This window comes from Oncorhynchus nerka, linkage group LG3 (genome assembly GCF_034236695.1).
Source record: "Oncorhynchus nerka isolate Pitt River linkage group LG3, Oner_Uvic_2.0, whole genome shotgun sequence".
NCBI lineage: Eukaryota > Metazoa > Chordata > Actinopteri > Salmoniformes > Salmonidae > Oncorhynchus > Oncorhynchus nerka.
In genome coordinates this window covers 19,073,390-19,088,357 of record NC_088398.1, presented here as the reverse complement: position 1 = coordinate 19,088,357, position 14,968 = coordinate 19,073,390, and the positions used below count along the sequence as shown (strand labels likewise).

The 14,968-nt window shown below is 43.9% G+C and overlaps 1 protein-coding gene across 3 annotated transcripts in view; it reads left to right on the top strand.

The window, feature by feature from the left end:
* Positions 1-14,968, top strand: part of LOC115103639 (protein PTHB1) — a 207,677-nt gene that overhangs the window by 30,808 nt on the left and 161,901 nt on the right. For 2 of the 3 annotated variants that reach the window (XM_029624486.2, XM_065009244.1), the window contains exons 10-15: positions 1,636-1,820; positions 1,905-1,981; positions 2,521-2,574; positions 2,740-2,842; positions 10,753-10,857; positions 13,274-13,288. In XM_029624486.2, the coding sequence (XP_029480346.1) occupies positions 1,636-1,820; positions 1,905-1,981; positions 2,521-2,574; positions 2,740-2,842; positions 10,753-10,857; positions 13,274-13,288 (539 nt within the window). The remainder of the gene's footprint in view (positions 1-1,635; positions 1,821-1,904; positions 1,982-2,520; positions 2,575-2,739; positions 2,843-10,752; positions 10,858-13,273; positions 13,289-14,968) is intronic. The other variant, XM_029624498.2, reaches the window with a different exon arrangement.

The following is a 14,968-nucleotide window of genomic DNA, read 5'->3' as shown; positions in this document are numbered from 1 at the left end:
CCATTGATAAAATGTAATTGTGTTTGTTTTCTGTAGCTTATGCCTGTCCACACAATAGCCCCACCACCACCATGGGGCACTCTGTTCACAACATTGACGTCAGCAAACCACTCTCCCACAAAACGCCAAAAATGTGTTCTGGGGTTGAGGCCGGTAGGACGTACTGCCAAATCTGCCACAAGGCGGCTTATGGTAGATAAATGAACATTCAATCCTCTGGCAAAACCTCTGGTGGACATTCCTGCAGTCAGCATGCCAATTGCATGCTCCCTCAACTTGAGACATCAGTGGCTTTGTGTTGTGTGAATAAACTGCACATTTTAGAGTAGCCTTTTATTGTCCCCAGCACAAGGTGCACATGTGTAATGATCATGCTTTTTAATCAGCTTCTTGATATGCCACACTTGTCAGGTGGATGGATTATTTTGGCAAAGGAGAAATGCTCGCTAACAGGGATGTAAACAAATGTGTCTGCACAATTTGAGAGAAATTAGCTTTATCTGCGTATGGAACATTTTGGGAAACTTTTATTTCCGCTCATGAAACATGGGACCAACACTTTACATGTTGCATTTATATTTTTGTTCAGTGTACAATAAAAGTGACTCAAACTACACAATACATTACTTACCATTCATTCCTATTGGGCACTAAATAATCTGAAACGCAAATTCATCCAACAAGTTTGTAGAGTCACGAACTGGATGTAATCATTACGTGCTAGGAATATGGGACCAAATACTAAACTTTTGACTACTTTATTTATAAGAAATTGTAGTGTTAATCATTTTGACCTCTACCTTTTTTGAGGATTTTTTTTTTTACTTGTTAAACAAAATCTCCTTCTCTGAGCACTTGTATTACTATGAAATAGAATTTCCCAAATTGTTTTTGCATACAATATAGCTCAGTATTTTTATTATTTTATTTTATACAGTCATCATTGCTCATCTTTATCAAGCGACAAATAACTTATCCGATTGAAACTTTCTGGATTGAATAACAATGAAAAATACCTTTTCATATGGACAAAAGGGAAACGGAACACTTGAACTGGACTTTAGACCTGATGGGAAAGAAACACGCGCGAGCACACAGGCACACAATTAGAAAACATGCTTGAGTTTGATAGAATAGTGTTATAGTGATGACATTTTATTTGGATGGCTGAGTGGGTAGGTTGGGTAGGTCAATCCCTCCCCTGTGGCGGCAGGGCTGCTGCTTTTTATGGGGGGCTTTAGTAATGGGGGAGGGCTGGTTTGGAGGGGAGAGGGAGTAGCTGTGAATGTGCCCCTGCAGCAGTAAAAGGGGGGTTTATACCCGCCCTTAGTCGCCCTCTCCTGCAGGTGTGGGACTTACTACTCCTCTGGGCTGGAAACCCCCTGTGTGTGGGGGGGTTGTTACTGCCTCACTGCCCTGGCACCACAACACATCTGTAACCAGTTACCACACACACTGCATCACATCTCCTAACTTTCTTCTGTCCCTGTCATTATCTTGTTCTATCTCTCTTCTATATTCTCTATCTCTAAATGATGTGTGCTGAGAAGCTGCTATGAAACTGTTTTTCCTCACACAAATCATATAGCAGTTTTTCTGTTTCTGACCAAGGCAGATGTTTCAACCCCCCCATAGGGACCTGAAGGGTGTGGTGGTGACCCTGAGCAATGAGGGCCACCTGCAGTGTTCCTACATGGGCACAGACCCCTCCTTCTTCTCCACGCCCAAGGTGGACGCCCGCGAACAGGACTACTCCCAGATCGACACTGAGATGAAGAGTCTGCAGAGAGTCATCAGACAGGCCACCAGGACCCAGGCTGGTAGGACAGACACACACAGCGTGAACAGACTGTGTGTATTTGTGTATTGTAGGACGTTTCCTGACTCCTTTTTTTCTGTTGTAGATATTCTTCCTGTCGCAGAGACAGATGAGGATCTGACTGTTACAGCCACAGTCTCCACTAACATGGACAGCACATCGGTGAACACACACACACACACACACTGAAATGGACACAGACGTTTGTTGTACTATCCTTGTGGGGTCCAAACAATTGAATTCCACTCAGTATCCTATTTTCCCCAACCCTTCAAATCAAATGTATTTATAAAGCCCTTTTTACATCAGAAGATGTCACAAAGTGCTTATACAAAAACCCATCTTAAAACAGATGTAGAAGCCCAACCGAGCTCTAACCTTAAAACTCCTAAACCTAATCATAACTCCTAAACCTAATCATAACTCCTAAACCTAATCATAACTCCTAAACCTAACCATAACTCCTAAACCTAACCATAACTCCTAAACCTAAAATAGCACTTTTTACTTGTGGCGACCGGCGAAATGTTCCCACTTGTCCTAACTTTCTTTGTTTTACGATCCTTGTGAGGACGATCGTGAGGACCAGAAGTGAAGGCTGCACATACAGTAGATTGAGAGACAGAGGGAAAGAGTGAAGGCACACACAATGAAGGCTGCACATACAGACTGGTATATCCTGACATTCTCTCTCTCTATAGCAAGCGCTCATCCCGGACATTGATGGTCTACCTGTCCCCTCAGTCACAGTGAAGGTATGTGTCGCACACTTGCTGACTTCTTCAAGACGCAGACATCAAGGCTAATTTAATTTGACTTACTCGTCTAACTATTTTAGCTGCAACTTGAGAAATGAAATGTGAAATGTCTTCCTCTGTTTCTGTTTTTCTCCTCTCTCTCCATCCATCTCGCTTTCTCAGATCAAGGTGACGAGTCGCTGTGCGTTGCAGGGTCCTAAACTGACTGTGTGTGTTCAGCCTCCACTGGCTGTCACCCAGGATCAGCTTGTGTTGGAACCTCTGGGTAAGTCTCCTTCTCACCTCCTTATCTTTATAGAGAGTGAGTGAATGACAGAAGGAACATGTGCTTTCCCCTGTGGGCTCAGACATTTTCAGTGTGAGACAGCAGACATGAAAGGTTCTATAATCTGAATGAATGAAACGGAGGTACATGGTCACCTTGACACGGTCAAGCAAACACTGTAAACTCTCACCCAAAGCAAACAGAACAGTCTGCTACCTCAACCTTCCCAATTCCTAGAAACCGGTTTCATGTTATCGGTTTTATCAGTGTCTGAGAGCAGTGCAAACGTGATGTGGGAACATTTTAAAGAAAAGTCTGGTAGCCCTAAAAGTGTTAAGTCCTGTATGTCTGCCTAGCTGGGATCCATTTTTCCACTAGCCTACTCTAGTTTAGTAGAGGTGTTGGAGATTATAGATCCACATTTTGAAGCAAAAGTTTTCTTCGTCATTGAAGATAGCTGTAAGTCATGACAGCTAAAAGATTAGTTAGGTAATGCGTACGTAACCATGGCAGTCATCACAACGCAGCAGATTAAACACACACGCGGTGAACCAGCGATGACTCGGTGTGTTTATGCCACACTCTTTGTCTCCCACACACAGAAACCTGCCGCTGCTCTCCACCAGTCTATCAGCAGCCCTTTGCTGTAAAACCTAGGCCCCGAACCACACAAACACACACACACACCCCTCTACCCCATCCTACCCATACCTGACCCCACCATGGATGTGTTTGGCCCAGGATAGAAACGTTTGACGTTAGATTTCCAGGACCACCTAGATGTACAGCCAGTCAAACCTTTTTAATGGGACTTTTGACTCATTGAATGATTTTGTCCAGAATGACCGGATTTGGCCCATACTGTGTCTTGTTGAAGTGCACAGTGTAGTGTACACACACACATACCACATGTTTTAGTTTCTCTCCCTGCCTCTCAATCTGTTATATATCTATAAACTCAGGCTGCAATTTGGGGCGTTTCTTGATGTGGGTGCTCCTTGATGTCAGGAAACGCTCATTGGTGCCTGCGATTGGTCAGTTACAGTTTTATGAGACTGATGGTTTTTCGACACAGATGATTTGTTTTCATAACAGGTTAGGATAACAGCCAGTTAAACCGTTTTAATGGGACTTTTGACTAATTGAATGATTTTACCCAGAATGACCCCAGAATGACAAGATACCGATACGGTATCTTGTTGAAGTGCACAGTGCAGTGTACACACATCTTTTAGTTTCTCTTTCCCTCTGTCTCTCAATCTACTATATCTCTATAAACTCCATCTTCATCTGTCTCTGAGTCCCACACTCTCTTTCCTCCTCCTCTATCTCTCTCTTGTCACCTTTATCTCCATCTCCCACACTTTCTGCTTTTAGCTTTCTCTCTACAGATCTCCCTCTCACACTCACTCCCTTCCTCTGACGTCTTGTCTGTTTTTTATTATTGGGAATGGGAAGCTGGAGCTGCCCAGTTAGCCTCTGTGTGTGTGAGTTTGGCACAGACCAACAGACCAATGCCCATGTGTCTTTGATTCTTTGACTGTGTGTGTGTGTGTGTGTGCCACCGCAGGATGCTCTGTTTAGAAACTCCATCCCTCCGCTCAGCTTGGCCTGTCCTGGGTTTGTGGGGGAGGCAGCGCCTTCTGATTTTTATTGTTATTTCACTCTTTATTAATCTCAGATGGCAACCCAGTCCCCCTGTCCTGTCCACCACACTACCTCCTTTGTTCTCTGTCTCTCTGTCTCTGTCTGTCTCTCGCTCTGTCTGTCTCTGTCTCTGTCTCTCCTCTTTCCCTGGTTACAGGTTTGGTATTCTGATTTAAATCACAAAGTAGTGCATTTCTAGATAAGAGCCAAATCTTCCATTAATACATAAGTACACGCTGACAGTAACACCCCGCACGCACGCGCACACACACGCACGCAAACACCTCAGAGGTGGCTTTCATCTTTACCTCATAATCATCATATGATACAGATCTGGGAAACCTGGTGGATTGTTAAGCCTGTCAGTGTGCCAGGTAGAAATCTAAACCAGTCAACTGGGCAGCTCTCAAGGACTCACACCCCCCACACTGATATGATAGTAGTTGCATTACATTGCTATAAAAAAACACTACTGCTCTAAAGTTTTAGAACCCCATACTCATTTAAGTTTTTTTCTTTATTTTTACTATTTTCTACATTGTACAATAATAGTGAAGACATCAAAATTATGAAATAACACATGGAATCATGTAGTAACCAAAAAAGTGTTAAACAAATCCAAATATATTTTATATTTGAGATTCTTCAATGTAGCCACCCTTTGCCTTGATGACAGCTTTGCACACTCTTGGCATTCTCTCAACCAGCTTCACCTGGAATACTTTTCAGGCTTGAAGGAGTTCCTACATATGCTCAGCACTTGTTGGCTGCTTTTCATTCATTCTGCGGTCCGACTCATCCCAAACCATCTCAATTTGGTTGAGGTGTGAGGATTGTAGAGGCCATCTGATGCAGCACTCTATTACTCGCCGTCTTGGTAAAATAGCCTTTACACAGCATGGAGGTGTGTTGGGTCATTGTCCTGTTGAAAAACAAATGAGCCCAAACCAGATGGGATGGTGTATCCCACTAAGCCCAAACCAGATGGGATGGTGTATCCCACTAAGCCCAAACCAGATGGGATGGTGTATCCCACTAAGCCCAAACCAGATGGGATGGTGTATCCCACTAAGCCCAAACCAGATGGGATGGTGTATCCCACTAAGCCCAAACCAGATGGGATGGTGTATCCCACTAAGTCCAAACCAGATGGGATGGTGTATCCCACTAAGCCCAAACCAGATGGGATGGCGTATCACTGCAGAATGCTGTAGTAGCCATGCTGGTTAAGTGTGTCTTGAATTCTAAATACATCACAGACAGTGTCACCAGCAAAGCACCCCCACATCCTCCTCCATGCATTACGGTGGGTAATACACATGCGGAGATCATCCGTTCAGCCACACCTCGTCTCACAAAGACACGGCGGTTGGAACCAAAAATCTCCAATTTGGACTCCAGAGATTTCCACCAGTTTAATGTCCATTGCTCATGTTTCTTGGCCCAAGCAAGTCTCTTCTTCTTATTGGTGTCCTTTTAGTAATGGTTTCTTTGCAGCCATTCGACCATGAAGGCCTGATTCACGCAGTCTCCTCTGAACAGTTGATTTTGAGATGTGTCTGTTACTTGAACTCTGAAGCATTTATTTGAGCTGCAATTTCTGAGGCTGGTAACTCTAATGAACTTTTCCTCTGCAGCAGAGGTAACTCTGGGTCTTCCTTTCCTGTGCCGGTCCTTATGAGAGCCAGTTTCATCATAGCGGTTGATGGTTTTTGCGACTGCACTTGAAGACACTTTCAAAGTCCTTGAAATTTTCCGTATTGACTGACCTTCATGTCTGAAAGTAATGATGGACTGTCGTTTCTCTTTGCTTATTTAATTTGTTCTTGCCATAATATGAACTTGGTCTTTTACCAAATAGGGCTATGTTCTGTATACCCCCCTACCTTGTCACAACACAACTGATAGGCTCAAATGCATTAAGAAGGAAATTCCACAAATGAGCTTTTAAGAAGGCAAACCTGTTAATTGAAATGCATTCATGAAGCTAGTTAAGCGAATGCCAAGAGTTTGCAAAGCTGTCATCAAGGCAAAGGGTGGCTATTTGAAGAATCTCAAATTTAAAATACATTTTGATTTAACTTTTTTTGGTTGCTACATGATTCAATTTGTGTTATTTCATAGTTTTGATGTCTTCACTATTATTCTACAATGTAGAAAATAGTAAAAATAAAGAAAAAAACTTAAATGAGTATGGGGTTCTAAAACTTTAGACTGGTAGTATATGTTAAGTGAGTCTTATCTGATGGTCCTGCTTCGTGGAACGTACCACAGAGAGGCTTTGGGTGGATTGCTCTAACAGACCCTACACAGGGATGTGACCTGTCTTGACCCCAAAAGGTCAAAGGTGGCCATTTAGCGCCCTGCTGATCTGTCCCCGAGATCCCTAATGGGTCTCTGCAAGTGTCAGTATGTGCCCCCACACACACACCCTAACACCAAAACACTACAATGTTTAATACTCTTGCAGACACTCTCTCACACACATGCACAAACATTCTCTCTTTTACAGTCTCTTTCACGGTCTCACACATGCTCACATACACAATGATTCTCTCAGTGGCGCGCACGCACACTCTTTGCACGCCAAACACGCTCAACACACTTTCCCTCTCTGCTCTGTGTGCGGTGCCCATTACCCTGCCGACCCCTCTTGACCCGTCTTCTCCAAGGGGTGGGTGGCCGAGGTCACCTAAGGTCAAAGCGAAATGTCCTCCACTTAGCTCAGGCCCTGAGGGAAGGAGTGAGTGGGAGAAGGAAGGAGAGGGGGGAAGGAGATACGAGGGGGATTTGTGTCCTGTTCCTTTGTTGTTATTGTTGTTCTACGCTGGGCGCTAATGGTGTGGTAACACTTAGACTGTCTGGTCACTATTTGCTCGCGGCGTCAGGGTCGAGGGGTTAAAAGCAAGCCTGCCCCCGTTTTTGAAAAGGAGAGTGATGGAGGGAGAGGGCTCGTCACGCTGTCAGAGCGTCTGACGGAGCGCAGAGAAAGTGCCGGCCCTTTTGGTTTCTCTGCCTCTTCTCCCACTCCTTTCTTTTTCTTCCTTTGACGCTCTCTCCCCTCGTAATCTGTGTCTTTCTTTTTTCTCCACTCAGCCACCATCTCTCCTCCTCTCTGGCGCTGTGTGTGCTCATGTTAAGGGTTCTTGTCTGACCTTTGACTGCCTCCATGTATAGTAGATGGGTGTTGGAGTTGGTGCTACAGAACACACTAACCCCCCTGGGCCCCGTGTCAGCAGGAAGAGCCAGGGACAGAGAAGAATACAACGAGAGAGATGGAGAAGAGGGAAACAGACGACCTGCCAACCTGCACACTTTTTGCGTACCATGCAGGCAATTTGAAGTCAAAGTACGCTGGTACGAAAAACACCCCTAAAATACAAATATGGTGTAATTGCAGACTGCAATTTGGGGCGTTTCTTGATGTGCGTGCTCCTTGATATCAGGAAATCGGTCAGTTCCGGTGTTATGAGACTAATGGTTTTTCGACACAGATTTGTTTTCAACTTGACATAAAGAAACGGCGATGTAAAAAAATAAGGCCCCTAATTGCGCTAATACTTTCCTTCCCAGCAAGTTATGTTAGACTGTTAGTCCTATGTTAATGAATCAATTCTTCATCTGTCATCTTGATATCGCCAGATGTCAACAGTAGGCTGCTAATGATGTGATTATAGTCAGTTCACCAACGGCAACAAGGCATGTTGAATGAATGGTAGTCTAGTAGTCAGACCGAACTTGATGGATGAGGTCAGGGATGGAGATCTGGAACTGGCTCATATTGGCCTAGTTCAGTTGTTTCATATTCTAAATAGCCTACAGTCAGCTAGACTACCGCGGTCAGCTAGACTACCTGCAGTCAGCTAGACTACCTGCAGTCAGCTAGACTACCTGCAGTCAGCTAGACTACCTGCAGTCAGCTAGACTACCTGCAGTCAGCTAGACTACCTGCAGTCAGCTAGACTACCTGCAGTTAGCTAGACTACTACATTACATCCAGTAATTGAATTATTCAAATGTTTTATTTTCTCCCCAAACAAAATGAAGCCAGTTTACATTTTCACTAGACTATCCACATAAAGACACCCATTAATGAGAATAATCATTACCCCTAAATTGAATCTATAAAAATGTGTCATTGAAACCACCTCAATTTAGTAGGGTGTTCAATCAATAACGCATCTTTTTACCAACGGGTATAATAACATAATTGTGTAAATAATCCTAAAAGAAAACCAATGGTCCAAACCTCACCTCCATATCACAATCCTTTCAAAAGTTATTGTGGTTTTTACCCTTGTAGGATGGCCAGAATTAGGGTGATTTTAAATCAATGGAAAGAAAGTGGTGAACATTTTGGAAAATGTTATCACGTCATCTAGGCTGGATTCTGTGTGAGAATTAAGGCTACTGGCTACCTGACAGGCTCACTTTCCCGTCTTTCTTCTCGAATCCGCAGGACATAAAAATAGAAGTAAGATGGATATGGATTTTGAGACATGACATTAGGTTACGAAATCCAACTTTTTTTATGTCATGTTTCAGAAATACCCCCCTGAACATTTCAGAACATGAATAATCATATTTGTCTTGGTAAAATGTATTTTATAACATAAGGAAGTGAAATTTCAGCACCAAAGTGCTAGGCAGAGTGGGTGGAAACCCTACACAGGACTTCTGTGTTGGCTACATTGTTTGATATAATTTAAGACTCTAGGTTTCAGGAAATGGCAGTTACATGTTTTTCAAAAATGCAAAATTTTCCAACTTCCTAAGAGGGAAGTTGACTGACCCCCTCCAGACCTCTCCCTACCCAACTTTAGGGTCTACATCAGCACCACCTTGTCAGAAACTCTTAGGGAGAGACCAATATTGTACATTTAAACACATTTCTAGTTAGCTCTGAAGCAAAACCAATTACCAAGTACCCATAATAGTCTACCATTCCTAGTGAGCCAGTCTTCTGCCAACATCATTTATTAGGCTAAAAAAGGTGCACTTGCCTTTGATTTGAGCAGTGTGGGTGTCGTGCCACCATGCTGAAGTGGTACAATTCTCAATGTTGGAAAAAGTATCCAATTGTCATACTTGAGTAAAAGTAAAGATATATCTTAATCAAGTGAAAGTCACCCAGTAAAATAGTACTTTAATGAAAATCTAAAAGTATTTTGTTTCTAAATATACTTAAGTATAAATCATTTCAAACTGCTTATATTAAGAAAACCAGATAGCACAATATTTGTTGTTGTTGTTGACAGATAGCCAGGGGTGTACTCCAACACATAGACATAATTTACAAACAAAGCATTTGTGTTTAGTGAGTCCGCCAGATCAGAGGCAGGAGGATGACCAGGGATGTTCTCTTGATAAGTGTGTGAATTGGACCATTTTCATGTCCTGCTAAGCATTCCAAATGTAACGAGTACTTTTGAGTGTCAGGGAAAATGTGTGGAGTAAAAAGTACATTATTTTCTTTAGGAATGTAGTGAAGTAAAAGTAAACGTTGTACTTTAAAGTATTTTTAGGTACTTTACACAACTGAAAATTATTCATGGTTGGCAGGTTTTAGACAAGGAAAGGCGGACAGATTGAAAATGAAAAGATAGCTAGATGGTCTGTGAAATTCCTTCACTACAGACCGAGAGAGAGCAGGACACAGACAGACATACAGAGTAGGGTGCTTGATATGTGTGTAGTGGGGAATCCTGGCACATGCCCCTGGCTCAGTCACCTGTGCCGGCCCTACTCTGCTCTGGGCTCCATACGTCACGCCTCATTACCACACCACCTGACGTATGGTCGGTGTGCCCATTCAAACAGGGCTCTGTGTAACTTGTGTGTGTAACTTGGCTCGACCTCTCTCCAAAGCCATTAGCTGAAATCTGGCCTTTCCTCCCAGGCAGTTTTTGATCCCCATCTACCTTCTCTCTCTGACTCTGTTAGGGTATTAGAACTGGACTCAAATCATCACCCTCCTCTTTGTGCCACAGGCACCCTTTCTCTGTGTGTATGTTAGAGTTGCCTGGTTAATGTTGTTAACCCTGCTGTCTTCACCTCTGGTTGAGATGTTTGAGCATGTAACTATGTGTGAGACTGAGAGTATGTGACTGTGTGTATGTTTTTAGGCCTGGTAAGTGTTGAGAATACTGTTTCCTGTCCTTTCCACACTTTTTAAAGTGCTGAGTCGTCATGTCTGTGTTTGACAGTGTGTTGTGTGTCTAAAACGGGGTGTTTTTTTTTTTGTGTGTGTATTTTTTATACAGGTGTTGGGTCTACCACTGTGGTGGCGTTCTCTGCCTTCCTGAATGGGCACTATCCACCAGCAGACCTGACTGGAGACGTGGCCGTATCTTACAGCTCTCCTACAGGTACACACACTGACAACCTCTTAAACACGTCGGAAACATATCACACTTGCCTCATCTCTCTCATGAATTGATGCTTTTAGGTTTCCCTGTCTGTGACTTATCTTACAATAAGTCCATAGAAGTCCTGACTTCTGACTGTAACAGCTCTGACGTATGTCTGTAACGAGATGGACTGACAGTAACAGTGCTGACATCTGACTGTAACAGTACTGCCATGTCTGTAACGAGATGGACTGACAGTAACAGTGCTGACATCTGACTGTAACAGTACTGACATGTCTGTAACGAGATGGACTGACAGTAACAGTGCTGACATCTGACTGTAACAGTACTGATATGTCTGTAACGAGATGGACTGACAGTAACAGTGCTGATAGCTGGCTGTAACAGTGCTGACATCTGGCTGTAGCAGCTCTGTACCCTTTAAAACCACTGAATGGGTAACAGCGGACTGAACTCAGCGCTGTATCCATCGAGGCATCTGGTTCCAGGCAGTATGTATTTCTGGAAGACATTACTCTCCCCTCGAACCAACAAAACCCCTCTTTATTTCAATTAAAATGTCATGGGTTTTATTATTTCACTTGATTCAAAGCGGCATTTATACTATTGTTTCCCTTGGACTGTCTGTGTTGGCAGCGTCTTGTGGAAAGGTTCCCTGAAAGCACATTAAATGTGAAATGGCTTGGAAATATCGAGGCGTTTTTAATTTTATTGTGATGCTAAAAATAGCGGGGGTGGAAAGAGAGGAGCCTGGAGTTTTTCACAGGGCCTTCCAGCGACGGCTGCCCTGTGTTTTGATCAGTAAGACATTACTTAGATCACAGTAACAGAGAGAAGAGATGTACTGACAGCAGGGGTAGGAGGGATGGCTACACACACACACACACCTGTGGATATATGACTGTTTAGTGGACTATATTTCTTTCTGTGTGTGGATGTGTTAGCCCAGTGGCTAGGTGTTAGACAGAGCAGTGTTAATCTCCATTAGCAGTCTCCTCCACTCCTCTCCTCTGAATGCCTGGCTGGAATGGGAGGAATGCAGCCGTCTATACTGGGGGCTTTCTCTCCTGCCGTTGCACCCAGAGGCAACGATTACAACTCAAAAATTCTCTGTTACTGTCTACTCTCCTTTTCCTAGAGCCCATCAAAGGGATTTGCAGTAGTGCTCTCTCACCCTCCACAAATGAATGTAGTAGGGCCATGTTGGGGGCCATCCACTGTCTCAATCAATTAGTTGACATTCATTTTTAATCAGCCTCTACGTGTTTTGTGTTTGTTTGTGCGCATATCTGTCCATATCCCCTCTATCTGTATATTTGTCTTGTGTTCTGCTCCATTTGACCTGTGCTAAATCTCTGCCCCGCTCTCCTCTCCTCTCCTCGGCAGCCAATGTGGCTACACCCAGAGAGAAGGGGAGAGAGGTGGCTGCCTTTCATCAGCGCTAACAAAGCGTGAAATACACAAGCACAGCACCGGGGGCATGCTGCAGTTTAATAGTCAATCTGGCCCTCATTGACTGTGCTGCTAGACTGCTAGAGGAATCAGTGGCACATGATTCAGTGTAGAGCTCATTCCTCAGTCATTGAAACACATTCAGCACCACCTTGAGTCCTCCAGCATTTAATTAACTTCACTCACTGTCAAACGAATTACTGTGTAGTTGATTGTGTGTCATTGATTATGTCAATAACAGAGGTTTAGCAGATTTTTTTTTATTTTTAAGAATGTGCACTTTTTTTTTCTCTCTCAATTGAATCATTATAGAATGAATCTGTCCACAGCTGGCTGATAATGTGTTTTGCAGACTAGAACCATTTTGTCTCCTGAATTGATGTTAAACTATTCTTGGCCGTCTGTAGCTACAGTAGTCGATGTCTCTGTTTTTAGACTGTCTGTATTCTGTCAGTCTGGTACTTAAGCCTAGAAGGTCTGTTCTGTTATTCTGTCTGTCTCATTGTCTATTGTTAGTCTCAAGCCTGCTGTCTGTGTCTAAGGTAGAGCCTTTGCCTTCTGAGCACACATTTAATAAGAGAGACCGACAGTGACTGTGATGACATGTGCGGATGGGGTGCATCAAGATTTGTTGGCATCATCATTCAGCAATCAACAGGAATTTACTTTCACCTGTTCAGTTCTTCATTTGGTGCAGATAATGAAGACTCGAGGAGAGGACTCCACTTTCCAGAGAGATGAGAACAGGGAGACGAGAGAGGTGGAACGGAGTGGAGGAGGGAGAGACTAAAGCAGGGGATGAAGTAGTGAGGGAGGGATGAAGGGAGGGGGTGAAAGGGGGTAGGGGTGTGTGTAAAGTGAATGAGTGGGCTCCAGTGTTTACGTGCCCTAGGCCAGGGCCCTTTAAAGTGACTGTGTTGTGTTTGTGTTTCCCCTGCTTTGCTGCTGGCCCATATGAAAGAGCTCAACCCTGCAGGTAAGTAGACTGGGCTCTGCTCTGGGAAGCACAGGAAGAGCCCACAGCCCACTGTTTATGTTCCCCCGTAACTCGATATAGCTAGAGAGAGACACACACACACACACAGTTTCACATACACACTTTTGGTTACACGTACTGTACACATGGGCACACCACGTACACATGCAGACACTTATGCACTTGTATCTACTAGCTCCCACACACATACACAGACTACATATTACGGCTAAATAGTTGGGTGTCTAGTTCTGAGTAGCGTTTGTTTATTTCTGTCTGTCTGTCTGTGCCTCTGTCTGTTCATTATGTGCTGTGATACAGTAGATGTCCTCCCTTTGATCAGTGACACACACACACACAGACGTTTCATCGCATCGATGACATCATTACAGCTGCACAATGAACAGGATCCCTTACGGTCGCCCTGGGGTCAAATAAACAGAGTGGTCAGAGAGACTTGACACACTCAGTGAGATATCATGCAGTATGACTAGTGCTGGTGTAATCAGGCTGCTGAGGTTCCAGACTACTTCCATTATCCATTGAGAGAGGATGATTGACAGCACATGTTGCTGTGTGTTGACAGGACATGTTGCTGGGTGTGCTTAAAATCAATGATTTTAGGGAAAATAATATTACATACAAGATATTCATATTCAACTTTGGAGAAAAGTAGCCCACTCTCATAACTACTACAGAAACCCTCATAGGCCTCATATCTACCAGTGACCCCATAGTGAGGTCAGGTGTGTCGACCATGAGTTGGCAACAGAGGGCAACAATGACAGCTCAGGTGAGACAATACACACACACATGGCCCATGAAAGTAAATCACAGTGGCGAGTGAGGGTCGTAACTCTGCCGTGGCTGCCTGAGAATACACAGGGGGGTGTCTGGGATACGGTGTGTGAAGAGGTGGGACCAGTTTAGATTTACAGGCAGGACGTCCCCCTCTTCCTAAACACACACACTGTTTGTCTTTAGAGAGTGCCGACTAGTCAATGGCGGCTGGGGACCTGAAAGGGGAAAAATGTTTCCCCCAGTCCTTTCTGGTCTCAGTCTTCTCTCTTACTATCATTCCTTCCTTCTCACTCCTTTCTTTTCTCCCTCCAGCTTTTTCCTTCATCCTCAGTCAGTCCCCTCTACACCCCCCCCCCCTCATTCTTTCAACCACACCCCTCATTGATGGCAGGATATTTATTTTAGCTGATCCTGCAGCAATTGGGATTAGTTGCCCATTGAAAACATTTGAAGATCCTTTAACCATCAATATTCTAGTAGTTTAAAGGCCAACAGTGTCTGTGGTCAAACGTCCTCTCGATTCGACACCCTTCAATTACCTCTGAGTTTTCACAGTGAAGATGCTTTTAAAAAGCCACGTCTACAGGTTACTCTACAGAAAAACACAATGACAAAAAAAGAGCGCGAAAGAGGGAGAAAAGAAAAGGGGGGGAAAAGAGGATGCGAGGGAAGGATAACTGAAGAGAGGGACGTAGAGAGAACACTGTGTCTATACTCTGGGTCCCTAAGGTTGTGATTTTGCTCCATTATATTAGTGTTTGTTGCTACATGAGCCGGGGCGATGTAAAGCCCCTACAGTACACAGCTTAAGTTACCTGGCCAGACATAACAGGGAAGGATTATACTCGCACTGTCTAGCGACGAGCCTGGCCCACTACT